This window comes from Sander lucioperca, chromosome 12 (assembly GCF_008315115.2).
Source record: "Sander lucioperca isolate FBNREF2018 chromosome 12, SLUC_FBN_1.2, whole genome shotgun sequence".
NCBI classification, from domain to species: domain Eukaryota; kingdom Metazoa; phylum Chordata; class Actinopteri; order Perciformes; family Percidae; genus Sander; species Sander lucioperca.
In genome coordinates this window covers 31,997,990-32,015,812 of record NC_050184.1, presented here as the reverse complement: position 1 = coordinate 32,015,812, position 17,823 = coordinate 31,997,990, and the positions used below count along the sequence as shown (strand labels likewise).

Sequence of the window (17,823 nt, the reverse complement as noted above, 5' to 3'; positions counted from 1 at the left end):
GAATATTTTGACCATCTGGTGACTGTTCTGTGTACACCAGCCCAGCTACTGCAGATGTAAAACAGCCAATAGTTAAATCTGGCATAAATCACATCTTCTAATTTTTTTAGATACATTTTTTTATTATTTTTATATTTTTGAACATACAGAACAGACAAACACAATTGAACAAGATCAAAAATCCTCTCCCAACCCCCACCCTCTGCGGTCTCGAGGAAAAAAAATAAATAAAAATAAGCAGAAACAGAAACAGAAATCACACCATGCCTAGCCCCTCTCCTCTAATTCTTGTGATGCTGAGGTCATTAGGACTGATACTTGTGCTGCTGCGTTTTTCCATAGGTCTATAGTTGATGATTTGGCTTTGTTAATACTTGCTGTAGAGAGCTCAAGCATAACTATGTCTAGAAAATACGCCAACCACTGTTTTATACAAAGCAAGTAGGGGGGGAGCCAGCGTTGAGCTATCATTTTCTTGGTTGCGGTTGTGCCAGCTAGCCAAACTTTCTTCTGTCTCCCAAGCAGATGTAATTTAGAGTCGACATCTTCTCATTTTGAGATGAATGTTTTTATGCATGGTCCTAGTTAAATTAAGATTAATTAAATTTGAAAAAAGGAAACAGGCCAAGTGAATCCTATAAGGCTTAGTGTTGCCTTAAATGCTCCACACGAAACCTATGCTGAAATGTGTAGGATGTCAACAAGAAAAAGAGACATAAAGCATGAATGAGACACCTGCCCTCTCTCATAAAACTGACCCTCACTTTGACCCAGGTTACATGAAAGGCTAAAGGTGGACAATCTGCTTCTCCAAAGACACTCCCCTCTGGCAGGAGGCTGAAGTCCATCAGGACCAAAACCTCACATCACAAGAACAGTTTTTTCCCCTCCGCAACTCGCCTTATTAACAAGGCCCGGAAACCACCCTGACACTCCACCCCTGGCTCTTCATGCAACTGTTCTCTCTCTGCTGTAATGCTCTTTTTATTTTATTTCTATCTTTTTTTTTTATTTAATACATACTGTGTACATATAGGTATACTTATATTGTTTATACCTATACTTATATTGTTTAATATTCCATTTAGAGAATATGTGACGTGCATCAACAACACCAAAACAAATTCCTTGTATGTGTTAAAAAACGTACTTGGCAATAAAACCCTTTCTGATTCTGATTCTGATTCTGATCACACCTGTCCTTACAGACACCTCTTCCCATTTTGCCATATAAAGTTGGCAAACATCATAGATGTGGAGGGAGAGTCTATCAGTTGTTGGTGTTCAAACAGCATAATGAAACCTTAGATCAGATAAATCTGATATTATTTCATTATGTGATACATATTGAGAAGTAGGAGGCTATAACATGACATTAATACAGATGACTTGGACGGATTTTCATGATTACACAGTGTGAATATCAATGAATGAATTTAAACTCAATCTGACATATCCTGTTAATGATTTGTGTGTAATTGGTCGACTCTTCGAGCAGGAAGTGAGTACAACTGTAAGGATATTCAACTTTTTAGAGCCAAAGCCGCATGGATTCTCCTCATATCAGCGTTACTTCTGTTGATGTGTCTTTTATTTTACAGGTTTGGCCTGAAGCGCAGTCACCAGTGTTGCTCTGAACAGACAGATGAGAACAAACAGGCGTGTGTCTGTCTCTTTTTAAGGTAATCTGTAGTCGGTATGATGAGGTCCATGGACAACATGTTAGTGTCCATAGCGTCTGTTTGTAGGACGACATCATCACACATCACTGAAACAGATGCTGTATTCTATTTACTTTACTCACAATTATATTTTAAGGCTGCCATTTATAACTTCCATATCTAGAGTTTATGATGATGACTGTGGTAAAAGCTCTTTAATTTGTTTGTTTTCAACAAGGGCTGGGACCTCTTGGTAGAGTAACATGGCAACACTGTCCCGAGTATACACTACATCAAATGATATTTGCAGTCATAAGTCATCTGATGATGCACAGCCTCTTGTCTGTCACAAACGCCATATTTAACCAGTGTAATGAAGAAGATATGAAGGGAGAGTAACTCATCTAATCCGTGAAGTCACTGGGCTGTGACCAGCTCTCTCATGTGGGCTTTTGTCATGCCAACAGCCACAGAGACAAAACAGACACACAACGACACAACAAAATATGTAAATATTAAGAGGATGATCAACTGAAGGAAATATTTAGATACGACCAATAGTGACACACTATACATAAATTCAATGTGTCTCAGGGACAAAAGCAATGCCATCTAATCAACCAAGTGAAGTGCAAACTCCACTCAGCTAATATTAAAACAGTTTAGTGTACTGAGAATATACCATCAATAAGATTCGACAGCCATGCTAGCAGCTCTGTGAGGCCATATATAGGCATAACGATGCTTTGAGCTAAATGCTAATGTGCTAAAAAGCTCACAATGACAATGCTAACATGCTGGTGTTAAGCAAGTATGTTTATCCTGTTCACCATCTTAGTGTGTTAGCATGCTAACATTTGTTATTAATTAGTACTAAACACAAAGTAGAGCTGAGGCTGATGGGAATGTCATTGGTTTTGCAGGTATTTACTCTTAATTCATTAAAGGATGGACAAATAATTGACTTAAATTGACTTGATGACAGTGCAAGATGAGAAGTTAAGGGATCAAGTTATTACGATTCATCCTGAGGCGAACAAGAGTGTGTGAAATCAAGTTTCATGGCTTTCCATCCAGAGATATACGTGTTTCACTAGACAAATTAAAACTTTGACCTGCTGGTGGCGCTAGAGAAAAAGTCAGGGGATAACCAAAATCAGTAGGATTCATGCTATGAAGACCATGAATGTCAATCCATTCCATAGTTTGAAAGATATTGTCTGACCAGACAGACTGACATTGGCTTAAAAAAGTCCTAAAATACAGCAGACACATTGGTGGTTAGTTTCATCAATAAACTGACTGTTAGCAACTGCAATTTAACGGTACAGTTAACAGTTCCTGAATGCTCAACATTGAAAAAGAGACTGACTTTTCTGGGGTGTCTAAACTCCCTGCATCTCCAACCACGAGGGCCCTGAAATAACTGAATTACAGATATTATTATTAATTCTTGAGTGAGTCTGTGTTGTGTACTCTTGAAAGGCAATATAAAAGGTGACTCAACTCTCCCTCTGCATTCTGTTGCTCATCAGATGGTGTGATCACCAAAACATTGGCCTCCACAGTGACCACAGCTGCAGCCAGATTATTACAGCACCTGTGTGTCCGCTGATCACTGGCAGGCACTCAGTCACTCAAACCCCCAAACAAATAAACCTAAGATCAGATGGTAAGATTGATAGATGTCAGAAAAGCAACCTTGCAGTTTGGTTGTGTTATAGAAAATCCCATCTCGCTGAAAAACTAAAATGCCAAAAGTGAAAAAAAACACAAGAACTTGAATGCCTTTTTGAGTCACATGGGGTTCATCAAAGCTCTTGTTATTAGGTTCAACTTCAAACTTCACCTCAATAATCACCTGCCAAACATCAGCTCTCACTGCAGATGTGCTACTTTTCATAATCAAGGCCCTTTCTCTGCTGTGTATTTTCTTCAGGGAGTGTTTGAGAATCAAATGTAATTTTTGAGATGTTATTGAGACGCTCCAGCTTCCTGAACAAGAATACAAACAAAGTGCAAATCCTGAATGTCATTGTCTGCAATGTTAACTGTGAAAATGTTATTTAGTTGTTGATGTAGTTTCTTTAGATCTTTAAGCTGAAAATGCACTTTATAGACTATATATATATATATATATATATATATATATATATATATATATATATATATATATATATATACTGTATGAAAGAGGTTTAAATTGTACCTTAACATGAATAGCTGTGATTGGCTGATCCTGATCCAATCATTAGCTACTGCTGCTCCGACCCTTCCGTACATTCACACAGTGTGATTTAGCGCACACATAGCGGAACACGGTAAGTGTCTTGTGAAGCTTTACTCGTGTGTAAAACAAATTTGGGCTAATTATCCAGCTTGTGACTTGTATCAGTTTAATGATTAGTCCTTAAACATTGTATTTGTCTCCGACGAGACACTAAAATGACTTCTGGCTCCGCTGTACTGCGAAATAATTCTTGTGAGTTAAATAGCTTTAGCTAGATGACTGGATTGAGAAGCTAACGTCAGCTAATGACTAACTAACGAGTTGTCGCTACAAACATGGTTTGGGGTTCAAGTAGTTTAATGTCCGATGGTATCTCAGTCGCTTTCAGATATGTAGTTGTTTATCCACATGTTAATGGGAACTCTAAATAGCTTCTCAAAACTCAAACGTTAGCTAGATTAAATATAAACGAGATTTGAGAGTTCAGTTTAATGCTAACTGGCTAGCTAACTTATTTAGCTAACGGTGTTAGCTAAACAGTTTAATTAAACAGGTAACGTTAGCTCAATCGGATTGGTTCCTAGCCGTGATATAATAACCATATACAACTGCTATGACATCCCATGAACTAACATTAAACTGTGAGTTCAAATTTGTTTTCTTTGCCATGCCAGCGTTAGTTAACAGTGTTTGTGCTGCACAGCTCGCCGTGTCTTTTTTTTTTTTTTTTTTTTTTAGCATTTACCAAATGTTGCTAACCGGATGCTAACATTTCAGTAGTTGTAATCAAGCTACTTTGTTGGTAACAAACTTATCGTTAAATTCACATTTTAGGAATGTTGAGCCATTACTACTGCCGACTTTGACTCATCATTTTAAACCGTGTTACGGTCCTAGTCTAGTGCATTGGGAAACTAATAGCCACACCCTTACTTTCGAAACCAACTAAATTGTCACCAAAATTAGTTCATATTTGTTTTAATTTTTCAAATGCCAACATGGTACTACTCGTTTAACATAAGTCGTAGTTTTTCAAAATAAACTCTTGTAAAAGTTGAATTTAAATCAGAAGTGTGTTTGTGCTCTTATGCTGAGTTAAAATCCATTTGCTCCCTTCTGGCTCTTGACACACACAAGATTGAATTGAACTGAAGAGTAGTTTGAGTAGCCCAGTCAGCTATTATTTTAAGCCTTTATGATGAATGTTTTAGGCAAACGTATTGTGGGTTTGTGGATCAGCAACAGGTCTCTCAAGGAATAATAATATAAGTTTGTTTAAGTCAGTGCTTTTTAAAGTGGGGTCCTTGAGGGGGTTCCAGGTGGTGTCCAGCAAAACGGGGAAGGGGGGGGGGATGTATTTTCACTATAATTCCATCCATAAGTAACACAGTGACAGAATGTATGACTATTTTGGTCATGGGCTTCATACACTTAATGTAATGAGACTAATCTAAAAGCAAAAATCCTATCCAATGGGAAACCCTAGGACAAAATCTTATCAGATGGGGGTCCGTGGTCTTCTTTGTGTCAGTTTAAGTGTCCTTTATGTCAAAAAGTTTGGGAACCACTATGTTGTAACGTAAAACTGTGAAAACTTACCTCTGGACTTCATAAAGAAGACCCACACTGCACTTAAATTAGCAACAAAAAGTCATCCCACAAAAGCAGTGTCATAATTATCATCGCTGTTATTGAGCAAATACTGCACAGCAGATGATTTTAATAATTCTTCTTTGCCTGTTGCCTGTTTTCCAATGGAGTCTGGTGTCAAATGTCCTTATATTTTCTCATTTGCCTGCCTTTCTTAACAAATAAGCTGAACTTTGAGTTATATAGGGATATTAATCCACTTTTATCTAGACCAGTGATCTGAATGTAAACATTTCAATATTTGGTTTAATTCAGGTCCAGTTTCCTGTCTGATCAGTTTGGTGTAGCCTAGTTTTCTGGCTCCCAACCGACCCTCAGCACCTGCCCGCTGACATCAGTGTATCTGAGGATCTGCCGGCGCCCCCCTCCCCAGATGTAGAGGGAGTTGTCAACTGCAGCAGCCGTGTACACAGTAGGTTAAGCTGTTTTTTCAACATAAATGTGCTTTTTGTGTTTTACTTCACATATCTGTGCAAAATACTCTTTTGCTTAAGGCAATTTCCATTTGTAAATTGTGGCCGGTGTTTAGATTTTACTACTTTATCAGAAATGTGGGATAAAGTGTTCATTAGCTGTTAGCAACAATGAGGCACTCTCATCAGCAAAGCCAGCACAAATTCATGTGTAGGTTTGGTGAAGGTTGTCAGCTCAAGTGTTTGCTATTTGAAATGTTTGAGTCCAGACTCATATCTAATCAGAGGAGAGCCTAGATTTCTTATCTGATGTCATGGCTTCAAAGCAAGTTTTGAGACACCCACATAAATTTACATCTTAAACACAGAGGGGTCTACGTACAATTTTTTGGGTAACCAATGCATTAGGCACACGTTGGCTTCACCCTTTGGTGCGCCCCCCTCGCCCTAGTAATGATTTCAGAGCAGTGGTCATGCGTGCACCCTCTGATCTCCTGATTTTCTGTTTGTATGGTGTACTTGAGTAGAGGAGGTCATTACAATGGCTCTTTGTAGAGTGCCTCGTGTGCCTGTCTAACACTGTGGGTTTCTGGTGGTGCTTCATACATCGTAGTTAGAATTGCAAATGGCGGTCGAGTGTGACAGAGTGGTTTTTGTATTGTTTGTCTCAATGTTTGACAAATGTCCCGCAGACCTAGTATGATTAGTGGATTCAAAGAGGTTCACAAATGAGATTTTAGTGTGCATCAACCCCCTCTTTGACATTTGTACATCAAATAAAGATTATATTAGCATTTCAAACAAAACAAAAAACACCACTTTGAAACATTTCCTGTGCCATGTGCCTCTTTACATGTTTGGGAACAGTGTTATGTGATTATTGGCAGCCCCAGATATGTTTTGTGTGCAACCATTTATCTAGATATTTAAAGTTCACCTCAAGATGGAAATTCTCCCCATTCAGTTAAATCTATCAAAGTACACAGCAAATTAGGCACATCTTCTCAAGTTCTCACTGAAATCTGAAATGTTGCATATGAAAGCCACAACAATGACAGGTTTGATTATGTTATGTTTGTGATTTTTTTTTTTTTTCCCACCATTCAGTCACACAAAATTAAATAAAACGGTGGTTGAAAATGACATCACAAAAGAAAAGCCTTTTGTAGTACTCATGGGCTGTCTTCATCCTAAACGTTGTCGTGACAGTTCTCACTCTTAATACTTTCTAGGCCGCGCACGCACGCTGTCTAAACTGTGTCAGGCTGATGGAGTTGATGATAGGTCATTCTCTGTGGCCTTTCTCCTCCGTATTGTAATGAGATGAAGTTATTTGCGGTACTGAACTCTTACCTACTGACTCGTACACTGACATTTTTAGGATCTATTGCACTTTTCTGAGTCCACGGCTCCACATTAAATCTAATGGTTCAGATGTTGCAAGCTTTTACTAAAGGGTCATTTATTTAGTGTTACAGCACTAATGGGTGAAGCACTGGCCTTGAATTAAGGAGCATGTCTATGTTTTCCTTCAGCTCTTCTTGATTTCCTCTTTTTTTTTTTTTTCAAGGCAACACCCCTGTCGCCATGACAGCTGAAGTCCCATGGTAGTGGGTGGGAAAGAGAGCTAATTTTTTTGGCAGTGGAACGGGGTTTTATTCTGCTGATGTCAGTGGTGATTTTTCATTGTTGTAGACAATGAAAAATGTCTACGGACCTGTACTAACAGGGTGTTCACACTGACATCAGCTAGTCGAACAGCTTCACCACTTCAGTTACTGGACATCGTCAGTCACGCTGAAGTTTCTGGTTTTGGTCTCTTGCAACATAAAAAGTCTTTGATTGCAAGCAGAATCAGAATCCGCTACACTGGCCAAGTATGTGTACATGTACAAGGAATTTGACTCCAGTTTTAAGTTGCTCTCAATGTACATACACACAGTTCCAAAGACAGTTAAGATAGAAATAGACATACAATTTGACAACAAGCTGAACAATGACAGGTAAAAACTAGAACGTCCCTCGGAGAGCGCAGACCTCCGCAATGACATGCACTAGCATGCACATACGTCTCACAATGTTGATGCGGTGTCAACTTTCCCATTTAGGATCTCCTTTTTCTGATTATTCCGACACCACATGAATGCAGCACAATGCCCTGTCTCACAATTGTAATGAAAGTGAAAAATAATTTGTGTATCCGCCCTGCGATTCGGATCAGCTCTAAAATGTAATGGGTTCTTCCTTGACCCGTGCTACACCCTTCCACAAACAAACCAAGCCGAAAACATAACTTCCTTGGCAGAGGTAATAAAGAAAAAAATAGTGTATGTGTATGTATGTATGTATATGTGTGTGTGTGTATGTATATATGTATATATATATATATATATATATATATATATATATATATATGTATATAGGGAATAGAATAGTGTTTTTTTTTTTTGTGTGTTGACAGTCTAAAAGCACTGTTTGCGAGATTTTTCTATTCATTTTTTTGATTCAAATGAAATATTGTAAAAGATGAATAATGAATGTGGCATTCAAAAATGATTCTTGATGTTTTCCCTAGGGACAGGCTAATATGGAAAAGCTTGTTTGGATTTTTAGCTAGCTGAGCTGGTTGTTTTCAGTCGCTTTAAAAGACACAAAGATCTTCTGTCTCACTTTATCGTCCTCCCTCTGTCCTTCCACAGACCCCTGTGCTGTCCAGTGAAGTTGCCCACCATGCGCGAGTACAAGCTAGTGGTGTTGGGATCAGGAGGCGTGGGAAAATCAGCACTGGTGAGTGATGGCTGCTGCAGCACCCACACCAGTTTTGTAGTGAAATAGTGTTATTGACGTGATTTTTGATGCAATTTCTAATGAATTAAGAGGTCTTTAAACGAGGAAGAAAGATATATTCTATAAAATTGTAGATAGATTCTTAGCCCTACATAAACTGCGTTGTGGCTCATGGCTTTATTCTGCGGATAATATATTCCGGGATGTAATATTTTAAAAAGCACCAAAAAATAAACGACAAGAATACGCCTAGAATACGAGTCATGGGCTGGGCAGCCTCAACGTATATAAATGATCCTTGTTAAGAAATTAAACTGGCTGCTTGTCAGAGGTGAATGCTGATGATGAATCACAATAGATGTACTTTTTAACTTCTGTTTGTTGGATTTTTACATTTTATTAAAAAAAAAAAAATCACATAATCAACATATTGAAATACATCCCACCCTTCATCCCGACCCATTCCCTGATGCACAATTAAATGTATGGATAAATAACATACGCAAAAAAAGTGCAATAGTAGTAATAATTGTAATAGCACTGGGGGAAAGGAAAATAAATAAAACAAAGAAGTAACAATAACATTTAAATAAATGAATACTGTAAAAAAAAAATACAATAAATAAAAAATACCTAAATAAATTAAAACCAGCAATGTACACTCCTTCTGAAAGGGGATGAGCACTTAAGCATGAATCATAATATTTGAAGTTTGTTTTTATATTTTGGGAAATAGATTTGGATGGTTATACAAGCAGTGTGCCAGTTTTTGATTAATAATGATATAGTGTCTCAATGTATTCCTTTGCTTCATTTGTCCATTTCAGACAGTCCAATTTGTGCAAGGCATTTTTGTGGAGAAGTACGACCCCACAATAGAAGACTCCTACAGAAAGGTAAGCTCAGAAAAAAAACTTTACGCACTTCATTTGACCTCCTTGCAACTCAATGATTGATTAAATGCCTCCACTTTTTAAAAAAAATGTACCCGATTGTTTTTCTCCAACAGCAAGTCGAGGTGGACGGGCAGCAATGTATGCTTGAAATCCTGGACACGGCTGGAACAGTAAGTCAAGTCAGACACGGGCATCAGACGGAGATAGAAGATACATGTCAACAGGCTGCTGATGGCATCTCCTCTCTGTTATTGATCTGTAGGAACAGTTCACGGCTATGAGGGACCTGTACATGAAGAATGGCCAAGGTTTTGCTTTGGTCTACTCCATTACAGCACAGTCGACATTTAATGATCTACAGGACCTCCGGGAACAGATCCTGCGAGTAAAAGACACCGAGGACGTGAGTGTTTCACTTGTCTAAAACATCTTCCTTTTTATTTTCATGGGTCTTTTCTAGGGCTACACGATATGAGGAAAATATCTAATTGCGATTATTTTGACTGATATTGCGATATGATACACGATATATAGAGGTGATGATCATTTTTGTGTCATTTTCATTGAAAAATATTCAAATTAAAATGAATATAGTGTGATTTTTGCGAGGATCTGTACCAAACAGTGATTTTTTTTCCTTAAGTCTGTAGGATAGGATTTGTAGGCCGGGACATCTCTGCAGCACCACAATACTTGATTCAGAATGGTTTGACACAGTAGCTGAGTGGCAATCGGGAGAGTTGGGACTTTTCCCGGTGGGCTGGTAGTGTTTGGAGGACGCGAGGGCCGGTCTGATAATAGTTATACATTGCAAGTTCTAACGGTCACAACCATGTCCAGGATTTTCAGAAATATAGGGGGATCAGTGAGCGGCCCCTCCCCAAATGGCATAGCCCCGGTCGGCCTATGACGTAAAGCCATCGAACACCTCTTTTTTTCCTCGTCATGTTTGGAAGTCTATCGGTAACGTTAACAGACAGTGTGTGAGTCTAATGATGGAAAGCCAAAAAAGAAAAGGGAAAGGTGGCGCTGAGAAGGTCAGACTCAAAAGGGAAAAAAATATGGAGGAGGAGGCAGCAAAATGCTCCAAAATAACGGACATGTTCCGGTCATCCACGAGTAAAGATACTACAGGTGAAATAAGCTAACTTTGTTAAGCACCTAATGTCACCGCTAGGCACAGATGGGAATTAGCACCAGCTAACAGCCAGCCAGAAGCTTGTGAAATTTGAAAGTAGCTTGTTGTAAATATGAGACAAATTAATGGTTTTCTATTGAGTGGCTCTTGAATTTCTCCTTCCAATGTGCTACTTGCGTTGGGCTAGTGTGGACGCATAAATAATGTAAAAGCGATGATATACAACAACAACAAAATTTAAGTAAAGCAACACTTAATCTTTCAATCTTCTAACAAATTTGGAGAAACATGCTTTTTTTAATATCTGACAGCAACAATCTGCTAGTAGATTCTACTGCATATATCAGTATTAAAATATATTTTTTTTCTGATTGTAGTGACATTATTTTTTTTCACCCGCACTTGTAAATCTATAATGCAGCTGCTCAGTGTGTGGAGAGTTTCTCCTCAGTGATATCCTTTTGTTGGCGTTTCTCAATATAATCTGCCTGTGTCAGCTCTCAGGCTCATCACTCCCTCATTAGAGTCAGCTCTGTGGGAGAGAGGGCAGAGCCGGGGGGGGCGGCAGGTACTTTGTGACAGGGTGGAAATGTCAGAGCTGTTAATAGATGCTATCTGTCCCTGTGCAGCACGCCGAGTGTGCTTTATTTATTCATAGCGAGGTGCTTCATTGGTCTTGTGTTTAAAAGGCTCACTCAACCTTTGTCTTGTGCATTTACTGTATGTAAGATTGTAGACCAAGTGAATCATTTATATTTGGCCATGTAAAAATAAAAATGCGGTAGGAATTTGAGATATTGCTTTGAAGCTTGAACATTTCTGTTGATCAATCAGGTTCCAATGATCCTGGTGGGAAACAAATGTGACCTGGAGGACGAGCGTGTGGTTGGCAAGGAGCAGGGGCAGAACCTGGCCCGTCAGTGGAGCAACTGTGCCTTTTTAGAGACTTCAGCTAAATCAAAGATCAATGTTAATGAGGTAAGTACTATTACTATTAGGCATGTAACGGTACACGGAAGTCACGGTTTGGTTCACAAGTCACAGTCCGGTGTGAGTTCGGTACAGCAGGGGGAAAAAAACAAATGTGTAAAGATACATTTATTTTGAACAGACAGTAGTGCAAGTGCTAGTAAAGGCTCTGACACACCAACCCGACGGCCGACCTTCAGCAGAAAAGACCGAGTTGGTCAAAAAATGGCCTCGGAACACACAGAAGCGACGCCGACTTGAGTGTACGTTCTGCGCGTGCACAAGATGTAATACGTCTCCATAACAGCAGGCGGCGCTAATCTGTATTGTCACCCAAAAAATGAAAAACCGCAGCTGATTGGACGAACGCGTCACGTGGGTCTGTCTTCTCCCGGATTTCAAAGCCAGACCATGATGGCAGCTTGTTCGGAATACGATCTCATATTTTACGAAAATAGTTCACCGAAACGTGTTTCTGAAAACATTTTAAGCAAGAAATAGGCCATGCAGTTGCTGAATCTGTCTTCATTTCAGATCGACAAAGGTCAGTTTCAAAGATTTTCGTCAGATTTTGAGAGGCGTTCGTCAGGCTCATCCCGCTCGTCTTTTCCGGGTTAGCACTCCACCAATCAGATTGGTCATTGAGTCCAGACTGCCCGCCTTCCGATTCAACATGTCAAATCGGCCCAAATGAAGGCCGACGACTCCTCTGACTGACGACGGCACGGAACACACTGAACAGACTCGAGTCACTGACCTGGCCAGACTGTCCGCCGGCCAATTATCGGGTTGGTGTGTCAGGGCCTTAAATGTCAAAGGAACATTTTAGACACTTCTGTATTACACTGTACGAACCCTGAACAAGCACTTTCCCAAAGACAACCGGTCACAATCAGACTGAAAAGCATCTCTTATCCCATGAAATTGTAAATACAAACGTGTAGCTGCATGCACCGGACCGTGACCCCAATACCATGACGCCCGTACCGTGGTGGTTCAGTACCAATACCCGACCGGTTTCAGCCCTAACTACTATACTACATGTTATTGGGCTATCAATATGATTTGAAAAATAACCTATGGGAAATGTCGGCCTGCTAGGGCTGCAACCAACAATTATTTTCATTATGGGTTACCTGTTGTTAATTTTTGTGATTAATCGTTTGGTCTATAATATGTCAAAAAATAGTAAAAATGCTATATCACAATTTCCCAACGTCTTCAAATGTTTTTTTTGTTTGTCCAACCAACAGATCAAAACTCAAAGCTATTTAGTTTAGTAGTGTAAGACCCAGAATATTCAAATTTGAGATGCTAGAAACAGAGAATTTCATATTTACACATTATCTTATCTTTTGTTGTATATATTATTAATCAAATCGTTGCGGCTTTATGGCCTCTCATACAATCTGCTTTAACAGTGTCAAGTAAAACTCTCTTTCTCCCTGTCATGGCGATTCTAAATTGGAGCCGAAAGTTTTATTTACAACCACGTAAAGCAGCGGGCTACGGCAAATCCACATAGAAAGCGTTTTTAGGAGCGTTTTTGACGGAACAGATACTCTTCTATTTTATTAAATGTATCAATCCGACCCGCCTGGTTTTTTTTACGCTTCAAGTCTATTTTTGTTGCTTTTAGTTACGCGTAAGCTGTATTAACCAGATCTACATAGATTGGTCAAGGCTCCCAGTTTGTCTGGAAATGTCTGTTTCAATCCAGGCAGATTCCCCACACTCGCTACGGTAGGCGGGGAAATACAATCAATGACTCAATGGGCCCTATTTTAACCATCTAAGTGCACGGCGTGAAGCGCATGGCGCAGGTGCGTTTAGGGCGTGTCCAAATCCAGTTTTTGCTAGTTTGACGGCGGAAAAAAGGTTCCTTGCGCCGGGCACATGGTTCAAAAGGGTTGTACTTAGTGTCTTCATTACAACATGCAATAAACCAATCTGTTGCTTGTGCTGTGCACGAGCCTAAGGGCATTTTACTAATTTGCTGTTAAAATAACAATGAACTGCTGCGCTATTGACTTTAGACCAAGTTAGGACCAACACACCTCCCTGTAAGACCATGGGCGCACAGATGGACGCAGGTGCATTTGCTATTTAAACGACGCAGGCGCTGGATGGGAAATTGACAACTGCGTCGGTCTTAAACTAGCAAAGACACTTGCGTCGGGCTTTGCGCCGCGCTGCGCCGGGTGCAAGATAGGGCCCGATAGATAAAAACACTGATTTCTTCCCATGGAGCCGACATGAAAACTATTTTGGTTCAGTAGATTTCTGCTGCAGCTTGGTGAAGGCAGGTCAGCCAGCCACTGGAGCTGCTGCTGCCAGACGGGCAGAGACGTTTACAGAAGACGGATTGGATGACAGAACGCTTTAAAGCATTCCAACACTGATTTGGATGTTGATTGCTACGGCAACTATCAAAGCTTCAAAGCACGGGGTCTGCCCTAGTATTGATGAGAAAACATCTTTCCTGAGTGACTTTTTTCTTTTTTTTTTTTTTATTAAGAGCTGCAAGCTGTCCATATTTCCCATAATTTACCTTTTAATTAGCCATTTTATGAGAAAATGGCTGAAATGGCATCAGTGACATTTAAGATATTAGTTCTGGGATTGCTGAAGCAAAAAGTGTGATGAGACTGTTGGACTTTCTCTCGTTGTAGATTTTCTATGATCTGGTGAGACAGATCAACAGAAAAACACCGATGGAAAAGAAGAAGACAAAAAAGAAGTCGAGTTGCACATTGCTTTAAAATGCCCTCCCACTGCAGCTCCAGGCCAGGTGAGTGGGTGCAGAATCTAAATTTATTCCACACATTAGCAGGGATGGAGCTCTGGATTGTCACTGAACGTTTAGAGGTTTATTGCAGTAATCATTAGAGCAATTTCATTCATTTTGACGCCACGTATGTATTGTATTGCAGTAACAGGATAAACTCCGTAAATGGGGGGGTTAAAGCATCACTGATGTCTCTGAAACAATGACTCATAAAGTCAATCTTTTTTTGGGTGAAAATAAATAAAAACCCTCTCTAGTCCAGTTATATATCCCTCTGTTTTGATGTGTACTGATAAAAGGAATATATATTTATAATATCTCATGCCAAGTTGTAAGCCTTTCATGAATGTTGTGGCTCCACCTGCTGTTGACGCCTTGTAACTGTAATTTAACTTTTAATACACCACCATTGTTGTCCTAGACTTAACGTTACCAGCCACTGTTTCCTAAAGCATGCCATAGTGTTTTTTTATGCGTTTCCCCAAGTTTGTGAATGTAAATCATTGGTTTACAGTCCTCTTTTTACTCTGATATGAAAATCAACCTCTGGATCCATAATCCTTGTGGGGATCATCCAGAGTTTCAGTCTTTTTAGTACAAAGCTCCCCGTTACTTTGGATAACCACTTGATTGATTAGCACAGAACGAGGACTGTGGATTTTGTCCCCATCACATTGTAGGTGGGTTAAAAAGGGATGTTTGAATGGCCAGTACAGGAGGAATGATTACAACAAGCGAAAACTGTTTCCATGATCATACAGGCACCTGACTATTGCTTTAAGACAGAAACGTAGTGAACCTATCCTTTTAAGGATATGATTTGTATGAAAGGGATGAAATGTACTGGTTTATAGTAGAGATATAGTTGGATACTTTATTGATCCCCAAGGGGAAATTCAAGGTCCCAGTAGCTTAAAGACATCACACACAACATACACATACATCATAAAAGTAGTGGTTGTCCACTCAACCATTGTCCCATACCTTTTGTTCTGTAGGTGTGTATTGACCTGAGACGATGCAATATGTTCAGTGAGCTTGTCCAAACTACTGTAGCCACTGATGGTTAATTCTGACCACATTGAAGCAATTTGAAGTCTTGTTAATTGCCGTTTATATTTTACAAATACTCAAAAGTCTTTAAAGCAGGGGTCTCAAACTATGGGCCCGGGATCCAGATCCAGCCCACGAGACAATTTCCTAAGGTCCGCCACACTTTGTGTGTTTTCTTTTGTTACATCTGGCACACAATAGTCCCCCCCCCCCCCCCGTCATTTATTTTAGAGTAATTACGTTTTCTAGCAATTCTGCAAAATTGGAGCATTAAACTTGTCTTTTTGTTTTGACATTACCATTTAACAAGCTGCAACAAAACGGCAGCCAACAGCAGTCTGATTTACTGTGAGACACCTGGCACTAAAACGTCTCTTGGTTTTAGTCAAGAATGATTTACCTGGAGCGCAGACAGATTCGAGAGGTGGACAAATGATTATTCATTCATGGAGATTTAGTGCGACGACTTCCTGTCTTATCTGCAAGGAGAAAGTCGCCGTTCTCCCAAGGGTACAATGTCACAGGCATTACTTTACTAAACATACAGAGCAGTGGGACACGTTCAAGGAAGGAGAGAGGGAATGATTGCTCAGTTTGAGAGTGAGAGTGGCACCCCTAGGGAAGAACATCTGCTCAGCGGCTCGCAGGTCACATGAGTTTGAGACCTCTGATCTAAACTTAGGCTCCTATTTCTCTGCAAACGGCTTGTGTCCTTTACAATGTTTAATATGCACTGATGTTTTTTTTTTCTTGCTTGCAGAAACGTGTGTTGATTAACTGTTTCCCAGTGGATTGTGCCAGCATTCCAAGTCCTCTCCAGAGCATTTTGAAAAAGGCCGACAGAGATACTTCACCACTCGCAAAATGGCAGGAGACGGCACATACTCTCAAGATACTCTTCTCTGCTTTTTAATAGCGAAGAAATCCACCGTAATTTTTATTGTCAGCCTGATGACAACTCTGTTTTTGTTTTTATTTGTTGTTTTTCTTCTCCGAGGTGTCTTTCTTTTGGAAATATCAGTGTAAAAGAAGAGACCATGGGTTTAAATCCATATATGGGAACTAAAGTGTTTTATTAAAATTAACTTCAATCTTTAGCATATTGTGACATGTTTGCAAAATGAAACCATATGAAATGTTGGCCTTCTCATACATTTCTGCACTAACAGTGTCAACAAAGCTGCATCATTGTCCATAAGTAACTCGCTCCTACTTACAAGGATGTGTATTGATGAGATAACATCTTTCCTAAGTGACTTTGTTTTTTATTGAGAGCTGCAAGCCTTCCATATTTCCCATAATATATTGTACTTCCATTTTTGCATAATAAAGCTAAGGAAATTAGTATTTTATAGACAGAAGGGGGGGGGGAAATGGTTTGTTCTGATTTGTCTTGAGGCTGAAAATATATTGTACTAAACCAACTCTAATATTGCTGTCACAGATGATTTTCCAGCTTTTATGAATGATTAAATTTTAGTACATTTTCATTATTTTGTCTTGCTTTATTGCTTCCATTTTGTGTGTTTCCCAAAGTGTTGTTACATTTTTTATTATTTTTTTTTATCATTGTTTGATAATGAAACAATTCTAGATATTTGCATTTTTAGTTGCTCAAAGTATGTGGGCTAAAGTATGAACAAAAACACTTTTTATAGTTTTATAAATCATCTGTTTTCTCCACAGCACACAACAGCTGAAGTTGGTAAAGTACTGCTCAGGACACAGTAGTGAGAATCGGTACCTCCAAGAGAGCCTTTACAAGTGTAACTAGTGTTTCCCGTTGGCAGAAATGACAGCCTAAGCCCAAGCCACCAGAGTTTTAGCCGAGAAGTTGAGTCAGCTGACCTGCAGCAGGGAAGAGAGGAAGGAGCACAGAAAGAGGAACCCTCAGAGCTGGAGGCAGCAAAAGCAGAATAGAAACTGATGAGATGGTGGACTCGAGGCAAGTGAAGGCAGATGAGACTCCGCTGATCCACCTCAGAATGACTGAGACATAAAGGCCTCTTTACGCTGTCATAATGCTTAACTGTAAATGTAACCTCGTGATTACATGACTGGAAGTATAAAGAGTAAAGTTTTACACCAGAGCACTCCGGTGAAAATAAGATATCTATAGACGTGTTCTTAATGCATTTTGTGCCTTTGAACTTCGCAGTGATGGAAAGTAAGTACATTTACTAAAGTACACTTTTGAGGTAGTATAGCCATCCACTAGTGCCAAAGAGATTTCCCCTC

General features: G+C 39.5%; 1 protein-coding gene across 1 annotated transcript; it reads left to right on the top strand.

Annotated features, from left to right (window-relative positions):
- The first annotated feature begins 3,879 nt into the window (after window positions 1-3,879).
- rap1aa (RAP1A, member of RAS oncogene family a) lies at window positions 3,880-17,078 on the top strand. The gene is made up of 9 exons (XM_031290428.2): window positions 3,880-3,982; window positions 5,797-5,953; window positions 8,654-8,741; window positions 9,569-9,637; window positions 9,751-9,807; window positions 9,900-10,040; window positions 11,610-11,753; window positions 14,417-14,535; window positions 16,346-17,078. The coding sequence occupies exons 3-8, from the start codon at window positions 8,685-8,687 to the stop codon at window positions 14,504-14,506; spliced, it is 558 nt and encodes a 185-aa protein (XP_031146288.2). The 5' UTR covers window positions 3,880-3,982; window positions 5,797-5,953; window positions 8,654-8,684; the 3' UTR covers window positions 14,507-14,535; window positions 16,346-17,078.
- Window positions 17,079-17,823: the final 745 nt, after the last annotated feature.

What these genes read in the sequence shown, in the direction of transcription:
- rap1aa (XM_031290428.2), top strand. Translation starts at nt 8,685, where the DNA reads ATGCGCGAGTACAAGCTAGTGGTGTTGGGATCAGGAGGCGTGGGAAAA. An exon ending in TAGAAGACTCCTACAGAAAG is followed by an intron (nt 9,638 to 9,750) that starts GTAAGCTCAGAA and finishes TTTCTCCAACAG; the next exon opens with CAAGTCGAGGTGGACGGGCA. An exon ending in GAGTAAAAGACACCGAGGAC is followed by an intron (nt 10,041 to 11,609) that starts GTGAGTGTTTCA and finishes TTGATCAATCAG; the next exon opens with GTTCCAATGATCCTGGTGGG.